Genomic DNA, 27,716 nt, shown 5'->3' on the forward strand with positions numbered 1-27,716 from the left:
TCAGACTATTGTTATTATTTTTGATGCTCTTTTGTCAGTGGCAGCCTCTTGGAAGTTTGCTTGTGTCCTTTGGATACAACTGCAGTTTTTAAAATCACTTTTATCCTTTCTAGCATGACAAGATGTCCTTGGTACATTTTGTGCATTTCCTGCTTTTATTTGCCAGAGGACGTGAGACTTGACCTGCTTTTATTTAGTTATTTTATTTTTTATATTTTTTGATGCCGAGTCTTGCTTTGTGTCCAGGCTGGAGTGCAGTGGTGTGATCTTGGCTCACTGTAACTTCCACCTCCTGGGTTCAAGTGATTCTTGTGCCTCAGCCTCCTGAGTAGCTGGGATTACAGGCGTGCACCACCATGCCTGGCTAATTTTTGTATTTTTGGTAGAGATGGGGTTTCACCATGTTGGCCAGACTGGTCTCGAACTCCTGTCCTCTGGTGATCCACCCGCCTCAGCCTCCCAAAATGCTGGGATTACAGATGTGAGCTTTCGTGTCCGGCTTTGATCTGGTTTTATTAATGAAATGTTTTTTAGGGACACAGTATGTATGGGGCTTGAGAGTGCTGATTGATTTCATTGTAATTTACATTTAATTACAGTTTCCCTTTGAACAATATGGGTTTGAACTGCCCAGGTCTACTTCTATGTTAATTTTTTTCAGTAAAAGTTACATGAGTGTGTTTGCCTTCCCTTCCACCTCCTTCAGCGCCTTCTGCCTCCGATGCTCCTGAGACAGCAAAACCAACCGCTCCTCTTCTCCCTCTTCCTCCTTAGCCTATTCAACGTTAAAATGACGAAGAGAAAACCTTTTTGATGAAAACACCTCCACTTAATAATAAACGTTTTCTTTCTGTGATTTTCTTAACATTTTCTTTTCTCTAGCTTACTTTATTGTCAGAATACAGTATATAACATACAAAATACGTGTCATTTATGTTATCAGTAAGGCTTCTGCTCAGTGATAGTCTATTTGTAGTTAAGTTTTTTGGGAGTCCGAATTTATACATGGGTTTTTTACTGCACAGGGGGTTGACCCCCTTTACCCCCCATTGTTGAAGGGTAGCTGTACTTTAATAATTGTTTTGTGTCCGGAATTGGTGGGTTCTTGGTCTCAGTGACTTCAAGAATGAAGCCACGGACCCTCGTGGTGAGTGTTACAGTTCTTAAAGACGATGTATCTGGAGTTTACTCCTTCAGACATTCAGATGTGTCTGGAGCTTCTTCCTTCTGGTGGGTTCATGGTCTGCTGTAAGAAGTGAAGCTGCAGATCTTTGCAGTGAGTGTTACAGCTCATAAAGGCAGCGTGGACCCAGAGAGTGAGCAGCAGCAAGATTTATTGCAAAGAGCGAAAGAACAAAGCTTCCACAGTATGGAAGGGGACCTGAGCAGGTTGCCACTGCAGGCTTGGGCAGCCTGCTTTTATTCCCTTATCTGGTCCCACCCACATCGTGCTGATTGGTCAATTATTACAGAGAGCTGATTGGTCTATTTTACAGAGCGCTGAGTGGTCCATTTTGACAGCATGCTGATTGGTGCATTTACAATCCTTGAGCTAGACACAGAGTGCTAGATGGAAAAGTTCTCCAGGTCCCCACTAGGTTAGCTAGACACAGAGTTAGCTAGATACAGAGTAGCGCAATTGGTGTATTTACAAACCCTGAGGCTAGATGCCAGAGTCCTGATGGTGTATTTACAAACCCCTGAGCTGACACAGAGTGCTGATTGTTGCGTTACAAATCGCTTGGAGCTAGACACAGAGTGCTAGACAGAAAGTTCTGGAAGTCCCCCACTAGGTTAGCTAGACCACCCAGAGTTAGCCTAGATGGCAGAGTACCAATTGGTGTATTTAGGAACCTTGAGCTAGATACAGAGTATGATTGGTGTATTTACAAATCTTGAAGCCCTAGACACAGAGTGCTGATTGGTGTATTACGATTCTCTAGAATAGACTAAAAGTTCTCCAAGTTCCCATCCGACTCAGGAACCCAGCTGGCTTCACCTAGTGGATCCTGCACCGGGCTGCAGGCGGAGCTGCCCGCCAGTCCCAAGCCGCACCTGCACTCCTCAGCCCTTGGGCTGTCAATGGGACTGGGCGCCATGGAGCAGGGGGCAGCGCCTGTTGGGGAGGCTCGGGCTGCGTGGCGGCACACCGCAGGATGGGAGCTCAGACATGGCAGGCTGCAGGTCCCAAGCCCTGCCCCGCGGGGAAGCAGCTAAGGCCTTGTGAGAATTTGAGTGCAGCACTGGTGGGGCAGCACTGCTGGGGGACCCGGCGCAATCTCCGCAGCTGCTGGCCCGGGTGCTAAGCCCCTCACTGCCCTGGGCTGGCGGCGCCAGCCTACCAGGCTGCTCCTGTGCGGGACCCACCGAGCCTGCGCCCGTGGGAACTCGAACTGGCCCTCAAGCGCCAGCGCGCAGCCCCAGTTCCCGCTGGGGCCTCTCGCTCCACACCTCCCCGCAAGCAGAGGGAGGCAGCTCTGGCCTCAGCCAGCCCAGAGAGGGGCTCCCACGGTGCTGTGGCAGGCTGAAGGGCTCCTCAAGTGCTGCCAGAGTGGACGCTGAGGCTGAGGAGGTGCTGAGAGTGAGGGCTGCTAGCACATTGTCACCTCTCATCGTTGGTAAAATGAGGATAACTTACCTCGTAGGGTTGTTTTGAAGATTAAATGAGATACATAAACTTTTAGAACAATGCTCAGGTCATAAAAATTGTAGTATTCTTTCTTTCAATTTATTTGTAAAAAAGCAAAAAAGTTTTAGTCTCATTCTATAAGTGTAATGTGAATAAATGGGTATGGTATGTATTCCAGAATTGTTCCACTTGACAGTGTATTTTATAGTGGTCTAATGGTCCAGGATGAAGTTTATTCGTCTCAGGATTTTTATAATTCATTTGCTGCATATACTGAAACCAAGGTTTTAAAAATTATTTTGTTTACGAAAATTTCTTAGCAATTTGAATTTCCTTTGGCCTTTTAGAATGGAAAAGATGTTCCTTTGCTTGGACGTAGGTATTTTGTTCTCCTTAACCAAGCATTGAAACAGGAGAAGCCATGGATAAACGCACCTACACAACGAAGTCGGTTGGTGGAGTACCAGGCAAGCACTATGCTGAAGCCTTTTTCAGCATGTAGGCTCAGAGTAATCATTTAATATATAATTTATATGTTTCTCTTTTATAACTTAATTCTTTGTTGGTAACTCCGCCTCTTCTCCCCAGATTCTTCTTGGTCTTTCCCAAAGATATAGTTATTGTTTACTGTGTTTGTGTGTGTGTGTAACTTAATACTATGTCTTGGATATTTTTCCATATCAGTACATCAACCTCTATTTCATTTTTGAACAGCTGCAGAATATTGTGTGGATTGTATGAATGTTTATTCAGTTCTTTCTTGATGCTGTCGTGAATATCCTTAACGATTTCTTTGTGCATTTATGAGAAATATATCCATAGGATAAATTCTTAGAAGTAAAATTTGCAAGGTCAAGAAGCTATGTGCAATTATGTTTTCTGAATTCTGATAGATATTGCCAAGTTGTTTTTCTGAGAGGTTGTACTAATTTATGATTTAACCACCAGTGTCTGAAGGTATCTAAATTTGGTCATCTCACCCATACTTTTGTCAGTTTTAGTTCGTGTCAGACTTTAGTCTTGGTCACTCTAGTAGGTTGAAAATGGTAGTTGGTTTTAATTATTTAACATTTCTGCTTCTTTTTACTTTCTGTGCACATGTCTTGACTGTTTTTCTATAAGTTATTGCTTTGTGAGAACTGTAGAGTGAAGGAAGGAAAATGAAAATAGTTGAACCCAATACGTTAAAAAAGTACAAATGAGAGTGCTAAGGAAGTTTGTCTTTCATAATCTGAATTAAAAATTCTTGCGGTTTCTGACAACAGTGTAATTTTACATGTGTTCCTGTCTCCTGTGCTGGCTGAGGTTAATGATCAGAAACTAAGTTACTGGGACAAGTAATTAAAGCCAAGGTCTAGGCCAAAATGTATTCAGTAAACATTGATCAAATTAGGAACTAGCTGTTGGGTTTGATTTTGGTAGATTTGACAGTCATTGTTCTCAGTGGAACTTAGTTTAGTTGGGAAGCACTACATGAAATAAAAATAATTATAGTTAGGGTAGATGTGCCATAGGAATAGTGTGGAGTGCTATGAAATCATCTCAGGGCTACCTAACCTGTGTGGTCTTGTTGGTCAGGGAAAACTGGAGGAACCCATTTAACTGAGGTCTGAAGTATGGTAGGAGTTGGGGAAGTTGGAGGATAGTGTTGGATGTGAAGAGTAGTGTAGATGGTAGAGACCTCTTTGTTTAAGGCCTTTGGTGCATATTAAGGATTTTTAAAATGTTGTCTGGAGAACAGTAGAAAATCTTCAAAGGCTTGTAAGCAAGAATTGACAGGATCAGTCCCTACTGTGTAATTTGAAATGTGAACCTGAACTCTTCCAAGGAATAGGCTGCCAAATCTGAGACCTCCTGGCAGTAGTACAGGAGTACATCACCTCTACCCACTTTTCACCCACCTCTGCTGTGGAGAAGCAGCCAGCTGTGTCTGACTGAACTCTTTGTCCTGTCTGGGACAGATAGAATCCATTGAAGAATCATCTATTGATTATATGCTTTCTGTGACAAAGATGTTGACTGACTATAGCAGTTTTTGGCTTACAACCACCTATCCATCCATAGGAACATGTCTTCCCCACAATGCCACAGGCAGAAGGAAAAGTCTTGAAGTTGTTTTGGAAACAGGTTCAGAGAAACACTCTCAGGATACAAGTCTACACAGCACAGACCTTTCTTTTTTTGCCTCAGAAAATGCTGATTTCCACAAACGTGTGTTTTTAATTTGTTGCACTGTATTTTTAAAATGAATATTTAGGTATAAAATTATCTCAGGGTTAAGGAACTGAATTAGATCCATCTCCATGCTTTTCTGAACTAAAAGAAATAGGATTTAGTTGGGAGAGAGTCTAGTAAGTTGGAGATAGCCCTGCTGTGGGAAGAGTGATTACTGTAGTAGGACTTAAAAGAGCATGAGGATACCAAGGAATTCAGAGAAAAGGGTTCTATAAGATGGAAGAGAAGTGTAGGGCCTTTTAAAAGCCATACATAATAGGAAATGCTACATAATTAACTCCTTGGTGTCAGGAGAGGTACGTGGGGATTATTAATGAAAAAAATTATTATTTAAAAAAATTTTTATAAATGGAGCTGGTATAGGTGATAATTGAGAAAACCTGAAGATTATCCAGAAAGTTAGGAACAGGTTATTTTTGATTAATTGTTCTAGTAGTTTTGAGACTATGCAGAAAACCTGTCTTCAATTCGCATTTGAATTTCACTCAACTTCAGGAATACTTAATGTAGTAGTGTTATGCATTAAACCCTTATGTGGAATTCTTTTTTTTCACCTGAAATTGAGCAGTGTTTCTGGTTCATTCTGAAAGACAGTTACTGTAAAGAACTATTTAACTCTAAAAGGTGTAGTATATATTATCTTGTTAATTGCTTCCTTTTAGAATGGAGGTGCAACAAATGAGAAATTCCAATTGGAGATTTTGTCAAACAGGAATTTACTGTAAGTTAATAAAAACACTTTTCTTCTGTGTAAGTACCACTTCCCTAAAAAGCTTAGAAATTTTAGGGGTCATTAGATGTGGGAAAGGAGGTACTGCATAGAAAAATGAAAGACAAAATTCCTGTTATCACAACTCTAGTTTTGAATTCTTTCTTCTTTCCTTGCCTATTGCAGTATTCTTAGTGTTCGGTGTTACCTACTTCTAGTTTTCCTAATGTACCTCAGGGTCTCCTGTTCGCCCCTGCTCCGAAATTAAAACTTCAATACTTCTCTTTTTGTTTGCAAAATGAAGCTGAAACACTTGTTAGCTTGGTATTTAGTTTAAGTCTTCCCTTCTTTCCAGCTTTACACTTCATTATTCCCTCATATATAATGTACAGTGCATTCATTAGGTCATGAGCAGAGCTTCTTTCTGCCAAGGATGTTCTTTTCACTAATGCTTCATCACACATTTACACATAAGGCTTAAGTAGGCTTTTATCAACCTGACTGTTGAGTCGTCTTTTATTCCTAGTAGCTAATGCAGTGTCTGTGAATGGTAGATACCAAGTAATTATTTGTTGACTGTATGAGTGGCATGAGACCTTAATCATTTATAATTATCTTTTAGTTAAATGCATTTATAGTTCCACCCAACTCAAACTTAGAGAAGATAATTAAATTATAGTTAAAATTTGAGGATTTAATATGTATATACTATATAAGCAGGACATATAGAAACTTTTTCTAGTCTGTAGTCATTCATTTTACCAGGGATATAAATGAGGATGTTCAGTAATTGTTAATAAATCTTTAGTAGATTTTTTTTTTTCAAAATGAGTTTTCTCCTGATTTCCTTGTACAAGACCTGCAGTAATGCTCCTTCCTCCCATTGATATGTATGTGTGTGTATATGTACATGTGCATATTTTTGTGTGTGTGTCTATGTGCATGCGTGTGTATATGTGTGTGTGTGTTTCCTTATTCAATTTCCTGCTGCTGCTTTCCATATAGAAGGTTTCCCTCGGAACGATGGTTCCTGTGTTTATAGATAACAGGATTTTAGCTGTTTATTGTATTTATCAGCATTGCCATCTACTGTAGTTTTAAATTCAGTCTTCATAAACCATGGATGATTAATTATATTATGATATCGTGCAGCATATAAAAATGAATATACATAAGGTATGTACAATGTAAGAAAATAGGTAACACTTCTCCTACCACTTTCTACCATTATGAACAACTAAAACTATGAACTGATTATGAATTAGTGGAACTAGAGATGTTGTTTTAATCCTTTCACTAAGTCTGCTTCATATTGTTTAATAGTGCATACTCTGATTTCTTTTTGAAGCTTGGTAATTGATCTTTTAGTTGAATTGTTTGTGGTATGTTTTATAACTGTCTCCTGGTTATGTGATTAACTGAACTTTTATTACCATGTGCTTCTGGGGGATGTGCTCAACTTTTTAGGTAATTGTATTAGTCTCTTCACACATTGCTATATACAACTATCTGAGACTGGGTAATTTATGAAGAAAAGAAATTTAATTGACTCACAGTTTTGCATGACTGGGGAGGCCTCAGGAAACTTACAGCCATGGCACCCACTCTGCCTGTTACTCAGTTCCAAAGTGACTTCTGCATTTTCAGGTATCTTTACAGCAGTACCCCACTACCTGGTACCAGTTTACTGTGTTAGTCTGTTCTCATGCTGCTATGAAGAAATACCTGAGACAGGCCCCTCCCCTGACATGTGGGGATTACAGTTTGACATGAGATTTGAGTGGGGACACAGCCAAACCATATCATTCCACCCCGGCCCCTCCCAAGTCTCATGTCCTTCTCACATTTCAAAACCAATCGTGCTTTCCCACCAGTCCCCCAAAGTCTTAACTCATTCCAGCATTAACTCAAAAGTCCAAGTCTAAAGTCTCACCTGAGATAAGGCAAGTCCCTTACACCTATGAGCCTGTAAAATAAAAAACAAATTAGTTACTTCCAAGATACAATGGGGGTATCATAGGTATTGGGTAAATGCTCCTGTTCCAAAAGGGAGAAATTGTCCAAAACAAGGAGTGTATAGGCCCTGCGCAAGTCCGAAACCCAGCAGGGCAGCCATTAAACCTTAAAGCTCCAAAATCACCTTTGACTCCCTGTCTCACATCCAGGGCACGCTGATGCAAGGGGTGGGCTCCCACTGCCTTGGGCAGCTCCTGCACGGGCTGATGTTGACTGCCTGTGGCTTTTCCAGGCACGAATGCAAGCTGTCGGTGGATCTACCATTCTGGGATCTGGAAGACAGTAGCCCTCTTCTTGAACTCTGCTAGGCAGTGCCCTATGGGGACCCCATGTAGGAACTCTAATCCCATATTTCCCCTATGCACTGCCCTAGTAGAGGTTCTCCATGAGGGCTCTACCCCTGCAACAGACTTGCCTGGACATCCAAGTGTTTCCATATATCCTCTGAAATCTAGGTGGAGGTTCCCAAACCTCAGTTATTGCCTTTTGTGCATCCACAGGCCCAACACCACCTTGGAACCCACCAAGGCTTGGGGCTTGCACCCTCTGAAATAATGGCGCAAGCTGTACCCTGGCCCCTTTTAGCCACGGCTAGAACTCGCGCAGCTGGGATGCAGGACACCAAATCCTGAGATTGCCCAAAGCAACAAGTCCCTGGGCCTGGCTCAGGAAGCCATTTTTTCCTCCTTGGCCTCTGGGCCTGTGATTGGAGAGCTGCCATGAAGGTCTCTGACATGCCCTGGAGACATTTTCCCCATTGTCTTGGGGATAAACATTTGGCCCCTTGTTGCTTGCAAATTTCTGCAGCCTGCCTGAATTTCTCTTCAGAGAATGGATTTTCTTTTCTATTGCATCCTCAGGCTGCCAATTTTCCCAACTTGTATGTTCCACTTGCCTTTTAAACATAAGTTCCAATTCCAAACCATATCTTTGTGAATGCCTAAACCTGAATGCTTTTAAGAGCATCCAAGTCACTTGAATACTTTGCTGCCTAGAAATTTCTTCCACCAGATACCCTAAATCATCTCTTTCAACTTAAAAGTTCCACAGATCTCTAGGACAGGGGCAAAATGTCACCAGTCTTGTTGCTAAAGTGTAGTTAGAGTCACCTTTATTTCAGTTTCCAACAGGTTCCTCATCTCCATCTGAGACCACTTCAGCCTGGACTTCATTGTCTACTTCACTATCAGCGTTTTGGTCAAAGCCATTCAGCACGTCTGTAGGAAGTTCCAAACTTTCCCACATCTTCCTGTAGTCTTCAGAGCCCTCCAGACTGTTCCAATCTCTGCCTATTACGCAGTTCCAAAGTGACTTCCACATTTTCAGGTATCTTTACAGCAGTACCCCACTACCTGGTACCAGTTTACTGTATTAGTCTGTTCTCATGCTGCTATGAAGAAATACCTGAGACTGGATAATTTATAAAGGAAATAGATTTAATTGACTCACAGTTCTTCAGGGCTGGGGAGGCCTCAGGAAACTTATAATCATGGCAGAAGAGGAAGCAAACATGTCCTTCTTCACATGGCGGCAGCAGGAAGTACAGAGTGAAGTGGGGGAAGGCCCTTTATAAAACCATCAGATCTCATGAGAACTCACTAACATGAGAAAAACATGGAGGTTGCTGCCCCATTATTCAATTATCTCCTACCTGGTTCCTCCTATGACACATGGGATTATGGGAACCATAATTCAAGATGAGATTTGGGTGAGGACACAGCCAAACCATATCACAAGTATATATTATTTATGATTGTTTCTGTATTGCTGTGATATATTCATGGGGAGAAGAAATAAAGGAAGAAAAAGAACTAACATTTTAGTGATGTGACCTATCATCTGCCAATTTGTATGAAACTTGCAAACTCCTGATTGAACAGGAAAGGTTAATTTTAGTCTGTACTTAGAGTGGTACCTGGTACATGGCAAACATTAAAATAATAAATGCTATTTAAATTGAATGGAAGGTTTGGAAAACAGGTGTTTTTGGAAGGAACCCCATGAGCAACGGAAATATAGGAATTAACTGGGTCAGACCTGTCATTTAGTCTTATATTCTTTGTTCCCAACAGTGACATTTCTTTGAGGAATTATGAAATGATTTGTTTCCCTTTCTGTTAGCTTTCTGTTTTTCTTTTAATAACAATTTATGGCTCTGTTATTTTTAAAAATACCAAATTCATTTGAAAATTTTTTTTGTGATTTTTCTTGCATTGCTTGTTGTGATTACCACCATTAACTATTTGTTGTATGTATAGGGACACATAATTTTAAATGGAAGTAAATTTCATTCCCTGAAAATTTAGGAAAGGGCATAAGTTGTGATGATTGCTGGGTATTTTTCATATTTTGCTTGGTTCTACAAGGATAAAAGCAAAATAGTATCTTAGTATTTGGACCCCATGCTCAATCACCTAATATAGAATTTGTCCTTTGGAAAACAATGGTAAATATATTTTAAATCTTGTAAATTTTATTTTAGTGTATATTGTGAAAGCAATTCTGAATTCTTTGAGAAATTAACCATGAATTTAAAAAACATTCCAGGGCCAGGCACAGTGGCTCACACCAGTAATCCCAGCACTTTGGGAGGCTTAGATAGGAGGGTCACTTGAGCCCAGGAGTTCAAGACCAGCCTGGGCAACAAAGGGAGACCTTATCTCTACAAAAAGTTAAAAAAAATTAGCCAGGCATGTGGTGGCGTGCCCCTGTGGTTCCAGCTACTTGGTAAGCTGAGGCAGGAGGATTGCTTGAGCCTAGGAGGTCGAGGCTGCAGTGAGCCTTTAGTCTGGGAGACAGTGAGACCTTGTCTCAAAAAAAAAAAAAACACTGAAATTTTTTGTTTTTGTGGTAATAAATATTATTTACCATCTTCATTTTTTCAGTGTACAGTCCAGTAGTATTAAGTACATTGTTGTGTAGCCAGTTTCCAGACCTGCTCATTTTGCAAAGCTGAAACTCTGTACCCATTAATAATTACCCATTCTCCTCCCATTCCCACAGCCTTTGGCAACTACCCTTCTACTCTCTTTTTCTATGAATTTGACTCCCTCCAATAAGTAGAATCATACAGTCGTTTGTCTTTTTTCGTGACTCGATTATTTCACCTGACATGGTGTCCTCAAGATTCATCCATGTTGTAACAGCTGTCAACATTTCCTTCTTTTATAAGGCTGAATAATACTTTATTGAATATATAATTCACGTTTTGTTTGTTCATTGTTCAGTGCTCTTACCTATTGGCTATTGTGAATAATGCTGCTAACGTTGTAAAATATTTTGAGTTGCTACTTTTGTTTCGCATTGTTTTATCTTTTTCTTCCTTTGAGTTGCTACTTTTGAGTCTCAAAAGGTTAACGTGCCCATTTAATTATGACAGGAAGCATGGTCTAGTTGTTAAGAGGGATTTGCTTGGCTATTGGACTTTTTGGATTCCAATCCTGGCTGATCTCTTCCTCATTATTTCCCTGGGGGCAAATAATGTTTTTGACTTTGTTCTACTGCCAAATAGAGACGTATTGTTAGGATTAAGTGAGATAATATATGTAAAGTGCTTGGAATAGTGTGTAGCACATAGTAAAAGCGCAGTGAAAGGATTCCATTTGTTCAGGTACCCATTCAAAAGTGTTGCAGGCAACCTCCCAATTAGATAATACAAATTTGAGTTTCTAAACTCATTTGACACTGGGAAGGCAAAAACCTGGATTGAATAATACCAACCTATTTTGTGGGTGAGATTGAGAGGGCAGGGATGGGTAAAAAAGAGACAGGACTAAATGTTAGGAAAGGGTCCTGATATCTTAACCAGTTACACACTGTGGTTTATCTAAACAGACAAGGAACCTGAAAACCAGAAGTTGGTCTCTGTTATTGCCATCTCTTCTTATCTTTATTCCATGCCAGCAACTTTCAAAAGCAGGAAGAGTGGTAGATAGCAGTTTAAACAGACAAACCAGGTTATACAGTGGCATGGGACAAGTTTGTAAAGTTTGATCAGTTGTGACTTAGTATGTGAGAAGGTTGGGCTTCTGGTTGTCCCTCAAGAATGATGTGAACTCAGAGGTGACTTTTTAATATGTTGAATGCTTAAATTTGTAAATTGACATCTTAACATCTAGAAGACCACATGTAGCCTGATCAGAATTTTTGTCTTAAATCCAGTAAGATCGCCCACAATAGGATACTGCATAATTGGTCCTGACTGTAAGTTTTCTGCAGCACTGTATTACGGATGCCATAAGGTATAATGCTTCTGAATATGACTGTACTACATTGAGTGATTCAAGTTTAATTCTAGTAAAATATAATAATAGTATAAAAGATTATGTTCAACACTGTTTTCCTTATGTATAGTCTTGTTTGAGTCATATTCAGTACTACTATGCTATTTAACATTGTAACCAGTAAAAATGTACTCTGGCCCACAACTGTTGAAATCTTGTCTACTTCCTTAGAGAAATGATGACACCCACAGAGCATAGTGAGTAGGGGAATATTTTTGTCACAGTGAATTCAGTTTAAAATTTATGGCCATGTATTCTAAAGACAGAAACATCTAAACTTTTCCCATTTATTCTCCCTAGCAGTTAATCTGTTACCTTCGCAAATATTTATTGCATGAACAAAAAATATATAATTGATTGAAGGGATGTCTCTTTCAACCTGTTTTACATTTCATGCTCTTCTGTTGTTTTACAATAGCTTAACAACGATTTTGAATTAACATGTCTATTAAAACAATCCTAAATTCAATGTAGGATTTAGGGTGCCATCTTAATAACATGACCAATCACCATCTTATTTTAAATGACTGTATTTCATATAGTTTGTAATGGTTTTACTAAAATTTAGTAACAGGATAGATAAAATTTAGGTGACAGGATAGAGTCACCGAGATGCATTTTTACATAGACATTAGTCGTTCTGGTGAGTTTAGCAGCAGTGACTCTGGTTAGTTTGGTAGTAAAATGAGAGACTAGGGTTGAAATGATACATAAGGTTAGTAGGGTTATTTTAGTTCTCAAAGTGCTTAATTCAGATATTGAGAAAGTTTGTCCAAGTAAAGATGTTTTAAGTAGATTTTAACTTTTCTTATTTTCAGCCAAACCAAACAGGAAGCTTACTTTTCTCTACCTAGCCAATGATGTCATACAGAACAGCAAGAGGAAGGGACCAGAGTTTACAAAAGATTTTGCACCAGTTATAGTGGAGGCTTTTAAGCATGTTTCAAGGTATGATCATTGTTTTGGGTATTAGATAATCTGTTTTAAATGTACCATATATCCTTTTGCTAAAATTTGCCTTAAGCTATTAAAATAAAAAATAGGGAATATAGTTCTTTGATGCTTTTATTTGAAAAGACTTCCCTCTACATGGCATTTATAAATGTATTACATGCCTTCTGTGAAGGAAAAATATTTTTTGAACTGTTGCTAAGGTGGGCCTTTGCAGTACTTGAATTACCGCTTTCCTTTAAGAGACCAGAACCAACTCCTTTATTGGAATGAACTTCATTAAAATGAACTTCATTAAAATGAATGAAGGTATATAATTAAAAATCAAAAAGCTATCGGTCTTGTAACGAATATTTCCATATGCACTTGGTACTGTTTCTATTTTTTGTTGTTGTTTTTTTTGAGACAGAGTCTCACTCTGTCACCCAGGCTGGAGTACAGTGGTGTGATTTCGGCTCACTGTAACCTCTGCTGCCTGGATTTAAGCGATTTTCTTACCTCAGCCTCCCGAGTAGCTGGAATTACAGGTGGCCTGCCACTGCGCCCAGCTAATTTTTGTGTTTTTAGTAGAGACAAGGTTTCACCATCTTGGCCAGGCTGGTCTTGAACTCCTGACCTCGTGATCCACCTGCCTCAGCCTCCCAAAGTGCTGGGATTACAGGCGTGAGCCACCATGCCCGGCCTGTTTCTATTATTTACTTGCCCTCTGGGTAATTTTGTACATTGCATGTGTTTGGTTATTCTCCACACTTTAATGATTTATAGTTTTATGCTCCAGTCCAGATTGTTTTTGTTCCAAACCTGTGTGCCCAATTACCTTTTGACATTTTTAGTTGTATGCGTCTTCAGACATCTCAGACTCGCTGTGTCTGATACAGAACTCATTATGTCCTTGCTTCCCGCCATACGTGCCCCTCCCGTAGGTTTTATACTCTGTGAATGGCAACTCGATTTATCCAGATGCCTGTGCAAGAAATTGTGTTATCTTTAAACTCTTCTTTCTCCTTCACTTCCCATATCTCATATAGTACACCTTGACTCAGTTCTTTGGATTTCTTTCCCTTTTAGTTAGCATAATGTCTTTTTGGTATAATTGCAATAGTCTTTAGTATTGTTTAATTTCTTTAGAAAACTAAACAGAGTTGCGGAGCCGGTCATAATACTTCCTTGCTTTTGAGTGGTTCCCATTTGTTTTAGAGATGAAGTCTAAAGTCCTGAGCAAGACTTAAGATGTTCCTTCGTGGCACTGCCTATGTCCCCAGACTCCTGTCTCACATTTATTCCACACAATCTGTAGTCTACAGTTTAAGTTAAATTAACCTTAATTTTTAGTTCTTTCTGCCTTAAGGCTTATATATATGTTGCCCCTCCCTAGAATTCAATAAAATATTTATTGGCTGCCTACTATATGCAAAACCCTGAGTAGTAGTGACCAAGCCAAAGTTTGGTCTACTGGAGCCTGCATTTCAGTGGATGACAAAGGTAATAAGTAGATAGATGAGTGAATGCATAATGTCAGATGACAAATGCTAGCAAGAGATAAAAAGCAGGGAAGGAACTAGATGGTATGAGGGTGCTCAGTTATGTGATGAGATAAAGAACAACAATTTGGAGAAGGTGGCATTTGAACAAAGACCAAAGGAAGGGATGAAATGAGCCATTTGACTAGGCAGAAAGGATTCTAGGCAGAGAGAATATGTGGCCAAAAAAAATGAGATAGCTGTGTGCTGGACATGTTTGAGGACCTTAGCAAGGAAATTTGTATGGTATTAGGGAGTGTGTACTGAGGGATTGCCAGAAAGCAGAACATGTGGGCCTTGTGGCCCAGAGTAAGGATTTTGGTTTTATTTTTGATATGATTGGTAGCTCTTGGAGGATCGAGAGCTGTATAACCTGATTTACATTAGGATGCTTTGTACAGAATAGAGTAAAAGAGTAGAGGCTGGGAGATCGTGAGAAGACTACAGAATTCTAAGCAAGACATAATAGTGTTTCAGTCTACAGTGATAGCAGTGAAGGAGGTAGGAAACAGTTGGGAGTAGTCTGTTTTTCATTTCCCCATATGTCTAGTCTTAAGATCTCAAATTGAGTATCATTTCCGTAAATACTCTTCCGGATATCTCTTAAACTGGGCCAGGTCGGTCTTAAGCACTTTGTTCTTTTTTATGATACTTATAAAGTAACAGCTGCCGTAAGCTGCATTTGTATCTCCATGTCAAAGATAGTAACTGGATCAATAAATATTTGTTGAGTAAATTAAAAAATTATCTATTAGAAATCTTTCTTAGCCCCATGTCTAGCCCCCATTAGGATAGGAAAATCCCTAGTAGCCAGTACTAAAACTTTTACAGTTTAAACTTTTTTTGGTTGTTTAATATGTTTATAAAATGTTACTAGAACTAGCAAGCAGTGTGTCTTGATCACTTCAGTTTTGAACTGCTGGCCACATAGTGATGCTAAGTAGATATTTGGACAGTTTTTTCCAGGGAATGAATGTCTGATTATCTTTAAAGTTACCATTATCTTTTTAATAGCACTATATATTTTTACTGTTAACATTTTTGTTTTTTTTTTTGTTTTTTTTTTTAGTGAAACTGATGAAAGTTGTAAGAAGCACCTTGGAAGAGTGTTATCTATTTGGGAAGAAAGGTCTGTTTATGAAAATGATGTGTTGGAACAACTTAAACAAGCTCTGTGTAAGTGTAGAATCCTGATCTCTTATCTCGATCTCTTCATTAAAATGTATTCTTCATTAAAACTTAAATGTTCTTTCATTTCAGATGGTGATAAGAAGCCTAGGAAGCGAACTTACGAACAGATAAAGGTGGATGAAAATGAAAACTGTTCCTCTCTGGGATCTCCAAGTGAACCACCACAGGTAGAAGTTTTACCCTGTTAAAAGAGTTACGAACTTCTACTTTGTGTTGCCACCAAGCTTTATTAATTTTGTTTCACTTCTGTAAATTGATTTCTATTATACTTTTGGGTATAAGAAAGAAGCCACATGAATATCTCTTATTTCCTCATTAACAAATTAATGTAGTATGTGTGTATATTGTATAGAAAATCATATTTTGCATAGAAAGAGGATTTTTAATTGCCAAGCATGGTAGATATGGTGAGATTTCAGTTATTTAAACAAGATTCTTTTAAAAAAGAAAAAGGCCGGATTTTGTTATATGATTTTGTTTTTTTTTTTTGAGATGGAACGCCCCGCGAGCGGAGAGACAGCGCTCCAGCGCAGCGCGCCGCCGCGAGAGGATTCTCCTGCCTCAGCGCGGCCAAAGAGCGGAAGCACAGCCACCAAGCCCAGCTGATTTTTGGAAAGTAGAGAGTTCACGCAGCGCGAGCGCGAACGCGCGCGCGCAAGAGCGCTCCTGCCGCGCGCGCGAAGTGCTGGGATGAGAGGCAGTAGCCACTGTGCGCGGCGCGCGAGGTATATGATTTATATACACTAAAGAGAAGACGTAAACACTGCCCCTTTAAGGTATTTTTGTTTTTAAATGTAAAAATAGTGTTAGAGGCCGAGTGCGGTGGCTCACACCTATAATCCCAGCACTTATTGGGAGGCCGGAGGCGGGTGGATCACAAGGTCAGGAGATCGAGACCATCCTGGCTAATGCCATGAAACCCCGTCTCTACTAAAAAATACAAAAAATTAGCGGGAGGTGGTGGCGGGTGCCTGTAATCCCAGCTACTCGGGAGACTGAGGCAGGAGAATGGCGTTAACCCGGGAGGCAGAGCTTGCAGTGAGCCAAGATTGCGCCTCTGCACTCCAGCATGGGTGACAGAGCGAGACTCTGTTTCAAAAAAAAAAAAAAAAAAAAAAAGGTAGTGTTGGAGTGATACATATGTGTTCATACATTTCTGTTTAACTATATAGAACTATGTAGTTCTGTGGAAAAATAAGATAAGTTAGAATCATTATCTTAGTACTCTGTGCCCTCCCACATTGGTACAGTATGGTATTCCTTAATCATCAGATTAATTCCAGAAAGACTTTTTTTTTTAAAGTGGGCATTGAGTCTTTAAGCTTCCTCCTATGTTTCAAACATGTAGGGGAGACGGATAAAGTGTAAAATGAGAAAATGAAGACATAACCATACTCTTAAAACAAGGTGAATATATTTTCATGGTCTAGAAATTGTATACCTAACTTCATAAGTGAGACAAAATCTGGCTCCTGCTGAGCCCTGGTCCAGAAGCAGACATGGGGTTGCCAGAAATTAGTATCCTCTAGGGTCACAGGAACTCACAGTGCTCTGTGGGAGTGAGAGGACTGAACCTAAATTCACTGAATAAAATCAGAGGCTTGGAGGAGCTCTTTCCCCCATAAAGGGAGCTTGAAAGAAAATACAATCAATTACTACCTGTAACTGTGGATTTATATTAGTCTCAGTACTGGAGAAGCAGAAGGAATGAGACCAAGGCCAGGACCTGAGTCAGCCTACCTGTTTGTTCAGTGATAGGAATGCTGAAGCCCACTGGCTACTATGGACAAGAGCTTGAATAGAAAAGTGATAAAAATGTAACATTTGGAACAACCAAACGCTAAGATTTATGTCTCTTCCTATTTGGTAATAACTCATGACAGAAAATCATTTTTGGCTAAGAGCCTCATGATTCCATGAACAGTGTTTTACCTGAGTTCTAGATAAAGGATCTGGCCTCCTTCCACTCTCCCTGATGAAAGAGTAACCACAGTTGCATATCTTAGGAATGTTTTTAAGTAATCATTTGCCTCTTCTCTAATACTTGAATAAAATGCTATTGCTCTTTGTTTTATAATGACCGTTTTTTAGATTAGTTGTGCTGCTTAATTATCAATGGTTCAGCTTTGTGGTCTTCATTTTTTGTGTGTGTTATTCTTTATAAGAATGGCTAAAATCTCTTTGTAGGATCCGGTTAAACTCATTTCATTCTCCTCTAGTAGAAAGTACTAGGCTTAGTGTTGTTTCATACAACTTTGCTTTCTTATCGGATCCTTGATGAGGCATTGGGAACTTAGAATGTACTTATGTAGGACTGTGAAGGCGTGATGACATCAGATTGTAATTAAAGCTTCAATGCATTGCCAAGACAGTAAAGCCAGATTTCTTCTTAGAACTCTAGGCAATTAGAATTTTCTAAGAATGATTTAAAAAATAGTAGTTAGTTGGGGCAACATGAGAAACAAGCTTTCTGGTAATTGTTGTTACTCTTAAGCACACCTGAATTGTAGAGAGGATATATCTTACAATGAAATTATTTTTTAAAATATTGAAATTTTAAACACTTTGAATGAGTGAGCACACGTAGGATAGTATATTTCTTATTAGTTTCATTCATTCCTACCACATTTGATCATTTGTCATGTGCTACCATTTTTTTCAAGGGAATAGTTTAAAAATCTTTATATATACACAGAATTACTAATATCATATATTTTTTAAAGCATATGTGTAATTTCCTAGTGTTTCTGAATCTAGTCTTAGAAATTAAAAGAAGAAAGAAAGATGAAAAAGATGGGCCGGAGAGTGGAGACTAGTAAAATAAAATTCAATTGTTTTTCTTTGGAGTAACTTTGTAGACATTATGATTTGTGAAATCACCAGCATAGAGTTGCTCTTCTCTCCTAATTATAGCTTGTATGAAAACAGTGGAAGTAAATATTTTAATGATAAAATAATTTCAGTACTGGTTAAGCAATATGTAAATACTAGTCATCAGATTATGGAATTTTGAAATATTTTAATGATCTTATTAACAAGCCATTGGATAGTTGAAGATATCATATTTGAACATATTCCAGAGCTACATTTCTCTTGGGCTTTAATTACAGCATTTAGAAATGAAATCTGGGAGACTCTTCTGTGTTGTAGTAGATGATTTGTAACCCTCTTTCCCTAATATCCAATTTAATACTAAAAAAAAGCTCGTGTACAATGATAATGTAATGAATATATCATACATAAAACTTGTATTCTCTAGGTTGAAGTTAAAGTCTACCTTCTCTTTTACCACTGATGTATTTGCCATATAAATCAGTTGCTTACCTCATTTTAGTACTCAGATAATTATTTTTACACTCTGTCTCTACCACTGGAGTAAGCTGTCTTCAAGGTCTAGGGCCTTGTCTTGTTTATATTTTCAACACCTAACATAGTATAGCTTCCTTTTTTCTTAATATATAAAAGAAATTGATTGTCTTCAAAAGCAGTTTATATTAGAAGCTTTGTGCTAGTAAATAGCCCATAGGGATGAAAGAATATGAAATTGAAGTCTTTTGCACTTGTTTAAGCTTAATTTGTTTTGGTTCTGAAGTTGTGTACTTTTTAGACTCTAGATCTCGTTAGAGCACTACAAGATCTAGAAAATGCAGCCTCAGGTGACGCAGCAGTTCATCAGAGGATAGCTTCTTTACCTGTTGAAGTCCAAGAAGTATCTCTATTAGATAAAATAACAGGTAAGAAAAGAAAATGTGATGCAGAACTTTTTTGGGAGTTGGATGAAAGAACAGCATATGTCATTGTTTTTGTTGTATAATATTTTATTATCCTATGCTTTTCTTAGATAAAGAATCTGGAGAAAGACTTTCCAAAATGGTAGAGGATGCGTGTATGTTGCTGGCAGATTACAATGGCAGATTGGCAGCAGAAATAGATGATAGGAAGCAACTCACTCGAATGTTAGCAGATTTTCTTCGTTGTCAAAAGGAAGCCCTTGCAGAGAAAGAGCATAAATTGGAAGTGCGTAACCTTTTTCTTCTTTAGTGCTTATTTATTTAATTTACTTTTTGTTAGGAATTTTAAAATATTTTAATCTATATGCACATTTTGCATTTTTTAACATAGACCTGGCAGTAGCCTAGGTAAGCTTCTCCTTGTATTAATGGTTTTTCTTCTACTTGAACCAAATTAACCTTGCAAGTAAACTTGGAAATTTGGAATTAGCAAAATTGGTTGCATTTAAAAATTATTCTTGTGAAATTCCATGCAACTGTAATTTGTCTTATCAATTTAACCCTTATCTATCACAGAAATAATAGGAAAATAGCAGGTGGCAGTAACTTGTAGTAGGATTTATTTAGTTTTTGTTTTGAGAAGATGTAGTCTTTTAGGTACACCATTAAGGCTTTAAATTACTCCCTTAATTCCACCCACCGATTCTAATGCTTACGTGTTCCCAGCCCCACTCCCGGCTCACACCTTTAGGTAGAAATTCATTGCTCCTGTAAATTGAGTAATAATTAGTACTGCTGATGAGAAATCTGGGAGTGCAGGAGATAATAAAAAAAATGCTCATATTTCCTTTGATTAGAGTAGCAATTGTTAGGGATACATGAGCCAGATTTGGTTTTATGTAAAAAAATCTTTCAGTTGCTGAGTTCTTGTTTAACTTGTATTGTTGTGGCAATTTCTTATTGTAATAATATGTAGGAGAATTTCTTATTTGAATCCCTTTATTTACAGAAAGCTCACTGTAAATCTGTAGGAATGTCATGGTACTACCCCATTAAATTATTTTTATTCGTGTTTAGTTATTGATTCAGCAGTCTCTAATTGTGCCAAAAATGGTGCTTAGATTAGATTGCCATTGCTACCTATGAGAGCTGCTACTTAATTATTCCCACCTCAAATTCCTGGCTCTCAAGTTAGCACTACTGCTTTTCAATTTACTCCTTCTCTGCTCATGTAAATACCCTCAGATGATAATTGTCGGCGGGCACTATGCTCTACCTTTGAAGATGTTGCCCACTTCTACATGGAAAGGAAAAGATGGTTTTGATAATTAACTTGCCAGTATTTCACCTTGTGATGAAACCTCAATCTTAAACATAGTGTTACTTGTTTTATTGTCCACAGAATTAAGGGTAAGTAATGTCATACAATTTTTGTCTTTAGTGTTTTAGTACGGTTTCTTTAACTTCTATTGAGCTTCTGTTGCAGATATTGGACATGGGCGTATCTTCTAACGATGTCATCACCATTAGTGTATTCTTCCTGCTAAAAATAAATATCAAACCCCAAAGCCTGTATTGTCTCATGTTTTTGAAAATTGAAGAGAAGACTGTAACTTTATTCTTCTTTATACTTTCTCACTTATGATGATGGTCTTTTGTCACTGTTTACAAAAATAGAACTTATATTTGAAGTGTAACTGTAGAAAATAGATGAGATGCCACTCCCCATAATCCCCTCTTTCCCCAGTGCCTTCCAGCCACATTTCATAGTTGGTAGTCATAGATTATGAGGCTAATAATAACAGGCATAGATAATGAGGCTGATGATAATAATAATGTTAACATTCATGTGTCAGGTACTATTCTCGGCACTTCACATAATCCACTCATTTAATCTTATACAGCAGGATGTATTATCCACATTTGATAGATACAGAACTGAGGCACAGGGAGATTAACTTGCCTAAGGTCACAAAGAGCTAGTGAGTTGTTTGGAACCCAGAGAATCTGCCTCCAGAGCCAGTGCACTTCATCAAAAAGACACATTTGCTTCCTGTTTTACTTAAGATTACAGCAAATGCTAAAGCCCTATTTTCCAACTTTTCTGCTCCCTCTCTCCTCAGAGGTAATTACTGTCTTGAAATAAAGCCTTCTAGGAACTTTTGTTGTTGTTGTTCTGCATAACTGGATTTTATATTATAAAGAAGAAATCAATTATGTTCAGCTGTTTTTTTTTTTAACAAGTAAAGAAATACTCTTTACAAGTAGAGAAATAAACTTGAAAGTTATTCCACAGAACTCTTTGTAAATTATCACTTAGAACTATGTTATTCCTTTGTAGAAGATGTGGAAATGATTTGAGATATTTAGACTTTTTTGTACCAAGTAGGTGGCATCACTTTGAAGTTGAGACTGAGAGGCGAAGATTTATATTTTCTGAATCAGCTGTGATACCATCAAATAATTTTCATCCACTATGTAACTTTGAACATTAACTGTGATTGACCAGATACTGATGTATCATTAGTTGCAGCTTTTTTGAAAATGGAATATAAATTTAAAGTATCAATTCAGGAATTGGCCATTTCATATTTCTTAAGGAAGCCATTATTAAAGCATGTGTAATGAATGAAAACCTGAAGTGGTTTAAAATTTGTGTTTTAAGAAATCATTAATCATTATTTTTAAAACTTCTGACTATAGTTGGTTACAAACAGAAGCAGATAACTGTTGGGCCAGGTGTGGTGGTTCACACCTGTAATCTCATCACTTTGGGAAGCTGAGCTGGGTGAATCACTTGAGGTCAGGAGTTCAAGACCAGCATGGCCAACATGAGGTGGAGGTTGCAGTGTGAGCTGAGATCACATCATTGCCTTCCAGACTGGGCGACAGAGCGAGACTCCGTCACACACACACACACGCACACATACAGCAGATAACTGTTAAAATAGACTATTAATAAATTTAGTTTACATTTATTTATTTTAGGGATTGCTATAGGAATCATGTTGCCATTCTGAAGTTGAAAGTATTTTATAAACTGTTGTTCGGTTAGCTTATTGTCTTGGAAGGCATACATGAATAGGAGAATTAAAATGACATTTTGATTTTGACATTGTTTCCTAGTACATACAAAAGTTATGTTTACACTTTACTGTTGTCTAAGTGTGCATTAGCATTATGCATAAAAATGTGCATATATTAGTTAAAATATTTCATTGCTAAAATTAATCATCTGAGCCTTCTGTTAGTCGTCCTCTTTGCTAGTGGAGGGTTTTGCCTCGATATTGATGGCTGTTGACTGATTAGAGTGGTGATTGCTGAAGGATGGGGTGGCTGTGGCAATTTATTAACAGTGATAAAGTTTGCTGTATCAATTGACTTCTTTCTTGGAAGATTTCTCTGTAGGATGCAGTAAATTTGATAGCATTTTGCCTACAGTGGAACTTCTTTCAAAATTAGAATTAATTTTCTCAAGCCCTGCTACTGCTTTATCTAGTAAATCCTTGTTGTCATTTCACCTCCACTGGGAGTAGATTCTGTCTCAGGAAACCACTTTTTTTGCTCATCCATAAGGAGCAACTCCTCATCAACAAGTTTTATGAGATTGGAGCAATTCAGTCGCATCTTCAGGCTCCACTTCTATTTCTCATTCTCTTGCTATTTGCAGGACATCCACAGTTATTTCTACCACTGAAGTCTTGAACCCCACAAAGTCAGGCATGAGAATTGGAATAAACTTCTTCCAAACTCCTGTTAATGTTGGTATTTTATCTCCTCCCATGAATCATGAATGTTCTTAATGCCATCTAGAATCATGAATCATTTTCTGAAAGTTTTCAGTTTACTTTGCCCATATTCATCACAGAAGTCACTATGGCAGCTATATGGCCTTATGAAATATATTTCTTAAATAGTGAGACTTGAATGTCGAAATTACTCTTTGATCTATAAGTGGCAGAACACATGTGTTAGCAGGCATGAACACTAGTCACATTGTGCGTCTTCATCAGAGCTCTTGGGTGACCAGGTACGTTGTCAATGAATAGTAATTTATTACTGTTGTTATTTTGGAGACAGGCTCTTGTTCTGTTGCCCAGGCTGGAGTGGTCATGCAATCACAGCTCACCATAACCTTGAACTCATGAGTACAAGTTATCTTCCTGCTTCAGTCTCCCAAGTAGCTAGGACTGCAGGTGTGTGCCACCATGCCTGGCTAATTTGTAAATGTTTTGTAAAGAAGAGTTCCCGCTGTGTTGCCCAGGCTAGTCTTGAACTCTTGGGTCAAGCAGCCTTCCCACCTTGGCCTCCCAAAGTGCTGTGACTACAGGTGGGAATCACTACATCTGGCCAATAGTAATATTTTATAGGTCTCAACAGTGGGCTTAAAATATTCAGTAAGCTATACTGTAAATAGATACATTGTCATCCATACTTGTTTCATTTATAGAGCATAGGCAGAGTAAATTTAGCATAATTAATTATTAAGGACCTTAGAATTTTCAGAATGGTAAATGAACATTGGCCTCTACTTAAAAGTCATCAGCTACTTTAGCTCCTAATGGGGGTCAGCTTGTTTGTTGAAGCTTTGAAGCCAGGCATTTATTTTTCTCTAGCTGTGAAAGTCCCAGATGGCATCTTCTTCTAGTACCAGGCTCTTTTTCTACATGGAAAATCTGTTGTTTAGTGTAGCCACCGTCATCAAAGACCTTAGCTAGAGCCTCTAGGTAACTTGATGCAGTTTTTATATCCACTTGCTGCTTCACTTTGTACTTTGAAGTTATGGAGACAGCTTCTTTCCATAAACCCCATAAACCCTCTGCTAATTTCAAGCTTGGCATCTGTAGTTTCTTTACCTCTCTCAGGCCTCATAGAATTGAGAGTTCGGGCCTTGCTCTGGATTAGGCTTTGGTTTAAGGGAATGTGGCTGGTTTGATCTTCTATCCAGACTACTAAAACTTTCTACCAGTAAGGCTGTTTCGCTTTCTTATTTGTGTGTACACTAGAGTAGCCCCCCACTTTCTTTTGAGCTATTGTGTCACTCTTGTCCAGGCTTGAGTGCAGTGGCTTGATCACGGCTCACTGCAACTTCAACCTCCTGGGCTCTAGCAATCGTACTTCAGCCTCCTGAGTAGCTGGAAATAGAGGCATGTGACACCATGCCTGGCTAATTTTTAATTTTTTTGTAGAGACAGGGTCTCACTATGTTGCCCAGGCTGGTCTTGACCTTCTGGACTTAAACAGTCCTCCTGCCTTGGCCTCCCAAAGTGTTAAGATTACAGACATGAGCCACCACACCTGGCCTGGAGTGGCGATTTTAGTTTCCTTCGAGAACTTTGCCTTTGCATTTACAACTTGGCTAATTGGTGCAAGTGGCCTAACTTTTGGCCTGTTTTGGCTTTTGACATGCCTTCCTCACTAAGCTTAATCACTTCTAGCTTTTGGTTTAAAGTGAGATACCTGTAGGATTCTTAATTGACCCAATTCCAATATTGTGTCTCAGCAAATAGGGAGGGAGAGAGACAGGGACAGCCAGTCACTGGAGCAGTGAGAACACAGACAATGTGTGTGGATTAAGTTTGCTGTCTTAAATCACTCATCACAGATTACCATAATGCATAAGAATAGTGAAGCAGTTTGAAATAGCACAAGAAATACCAAAATTTGACAGACACTTAAGTGAGCACATGCTGTTGGGAAAATGGTACCTGTAGACTTGTTTGGTGCCGGGTTGCCACAAACTCAGCTTATAAGAAAACACAATATCTTGAAAGTGCATTAAAATGAAGCATGATAAAACAAGGTATGCCTGTATTTGATTTAAATTTAGAATTTGGTAAGATGCAGCTCTGTGGATGTTTCAAAGAAGCATGTGACTAGTTTCTTGATTTATATTTTTGAGGCCTAAATATTGTCTAAAATATTTTATGTTTAACTCAGTTTTTTCAGGAATCGAGTCTTTTAGTTGTCAATGATACAAGTAATCTATTTCCATCATAGGGAAAAAGTTTCTTAAGCAAAAGACTTAGCCCTGTTTATGGACTCTGTATTTTCTGTCCTTTTGTTTTCATGTAATACATTATATGCATCTTACATGTCATTGTTTTTCTTTTAATATATGGATGTATCATAATTTATTTAACTGCTCTGTTCTCGTTACTTTTTTTATTTAATAGACAAGATCTCACTTTGTCATCCACACTGGAGTACAGTGGCAAGATCAGTTCACTGTAACCTCACACTCCTCCTGCCTCAGCCTCCCAAGTAGCTAGGACTACAAGTGTATATCACCACGCCTGGCCAATTTTTTATTTTATTTTTTGCAGAGAGAAGGTTTTGCTGTGTTGCTCAGACTGTCTATTTTTATTGCTTTTATATTCTTAACAGAATTTCAGGGAACATCTCTTTAGTTAACTTTTCACTCAAATGTGTTGATACCGTTAATTCTTCTGATAAATTTCTAAAGATGAAATGGCTGATTCATGTTAAAGACTTGATCCTTGTTACCAGTCTTATTGCCGTCTTTGATGATTTCTGAATATTATCTGTATGTCTTCTGCCAAGGCCATTCATTTTCTCCAGAGGGAAACACCTCAGATTTACTGGTTAGATAACATAGGACATCTGTTTTTAGAACAGTGCTTTACCTCTTAGCACTGTGATTTGGGTCCCTAAATGCACACACTGTTTTGCTGAGTTTCTTATCTTCCATCTTTTAGTTCTATGGGATAAGGATTTTACCAGATTTGTGTAAAGAGTTTTAGTTGATCCTCATTGTCAACCTTAAGACTCATCGTTACATATTAAGAAGCCTGGTACTTCAAAGTCCGGAACCTATCCACAATCCTCGGGATGAATTGCATTACTTTTGGTCATTATTTCCTGTTGCAGTTGTCCTCATCTTCCAACATGTTCGTTCTTCCTTTCCCTTTCCTTCTTTCAAATGGAGTCTCACTCTGTCACCTAGGCTGGAGTGTAGTGGCATGATCTCAGCTCACTGCAACCTCTGCCTCCTGGGTTCAAGCGATTCTCCTGCCTCAGCCTCCTGAGTAGCTGGGATTACGGGTGCGTGCCATCACGGCTGTCTGATTTTTGTGTTTTTAGCAGAGACAGGGTTTCACCGTGTTGGCCAGGCTTGTCTCAAACTCCTGACCTCAGTTGATCTGCCCACCTCAGCCTCCCAGAGTGCTGAGATTACAGGCGTGAGCCACCACACCTGGCCTTCCAGCAGGTTCTTGACATCTGTGTGCTGTGGTCCACTTTCCTCTGTCCTTACGGATTTCTGCCTGTGTAAATTGCTTTATTATTTTAGTGACTTATTGGGAGGGAGCAGATAAACATGAGTTTGCTCTGTCATATAAATGGAACTTTTTATGTCTTAAGTAATTATTAAGAATTAACTGTAATATATGTATTTCATAACTGCTGCCAAACGACCCCCGTCTAAGTGGTTGTCATGTATTACCTAGCTTAAAAGATGATCTTCCTGCTCCCTCTCACAACTTCCTACATCATTGCAACCATATGGATCTTTTAAGAAATAAGAACCCATCACACCCCTCTTTAAAAACTCATCAATGGTCCCCCAATACACTTTTGGATCTTATTTTGAACTCATATCAGACACCATTTAACCTCATCTTGTATCATCTCCTTGGCGTGCATTTTGTTTTTCAGGCGTATCAAGCATGTTCTAAAATCGGAGTTTTTGCTTTGCTGATTGTTAACAGAGAGAGACTGGAATGCTCTTGCCTTCTGCTATTTCCTTAGCTGGCTCCTTTTCCACTCAGGTTTACATTCCTATGTCAGGTCTTCAGAGAATCCTACATCCTTTTCTTTTGGTCCCACCTATCCACTTCTCTGGCCCCCTCTTCCCAACTGTATTACATTGTCATTTTGGTTTTTGTTTTTCTTCCATATTATTTATTTCTATTAATACTTTATATACTTAGTTCATGTGCACCTGCCACTAGGATGTTAGTTTCATGAGATAAAGAACCTTGTTTTGTTTTTCATGTTTGTTGCCATACCCTCAATGCTTAGAGTAATTTCTGTCGCCTGGTAGGCACTCAGGTGTTTGTGTTAAGTAAATGAATGCCATTAGAAATGTAACTTGCAAGAGGTATATATTTTAAATTGGTAACTTATTTGTAACTAAATCAGGAAAGAATGATACTTTAATAAATAAAAATGATTGAAAGACCCTTGAGGATTTTGAATAAATTATATCCCGCATAATTGATTACATCATTTTAGCAGAGTTTTTTTTTTTTTGTTTTGTTTTTTTTTTTCTGAGGCGGAGTCTCGCTCTGTCACCCAGCCTGGAGTGCAGTGGCCAGATCTCAGCTCACTGCAAGCTCCGCCTCCCGGGTTTACGCCATTCTCCTGCCTCAGCCTCCCGAGTAGCTGGGACTACAGGCGCTCGCCACCTCGCCCCGCTAGTTTTTTGTA

At 38.6% G+C, this 27,716-nt stretch overlaps 1 protein-coding gene across 2 annotated transcripts in view; it reads left to right on the plus strand.

Moving 5' to 3' along the window:
* The window catches only part of RPRD1A (regulation of nuclear pre-mRNA domain containing 1A), a 76,842-nt gene that overhangs the window by 18,665 nt on the left and 30,461 nt on the right, over positions 1-27,716 (plus strand). For both annotated transcript variants that reach the window (XM_017874006.1, XM_017874007.1), the window contains exons 2-6: positions 12,691-12,820; positions 15,413-15,519; positions 15,604-15,701; positions 19,142-19,268; positions 19,376-19,551. In XM_017874006.1, coding sequence (XP_017729495.1) covers positions 12,691-12,820; positions 15,413-15,519; positions 15,604-15,701; positions 19,142-19,268; positions 19,376-19,551 — 638 coding nt within the window. The remainder of the gene's footprint in view (positions 1-12,690; positions 12,821-15,412; positions 15,520-15,603; positions 15,702-19,141; positions 19,269-19,375; positions 19,552-27,716) is intronic.

The sequence above is a fragment of the Rhinopithecus bieti genome, unplaced genomic scaffold (assembly GCF_001698545.2).
Source record: "Rhinopithecus bieti isolate Rb0 unplaced genomic scaffold, ASM169854v2 scaffold_5260, whole genome shotgun sequence".
NCBI lineage: Eukaryota > Metazoa > Chordata > Mammalia > Primates > Cercopithecidae > Rhinopithecus > Rhinopithecus bieti.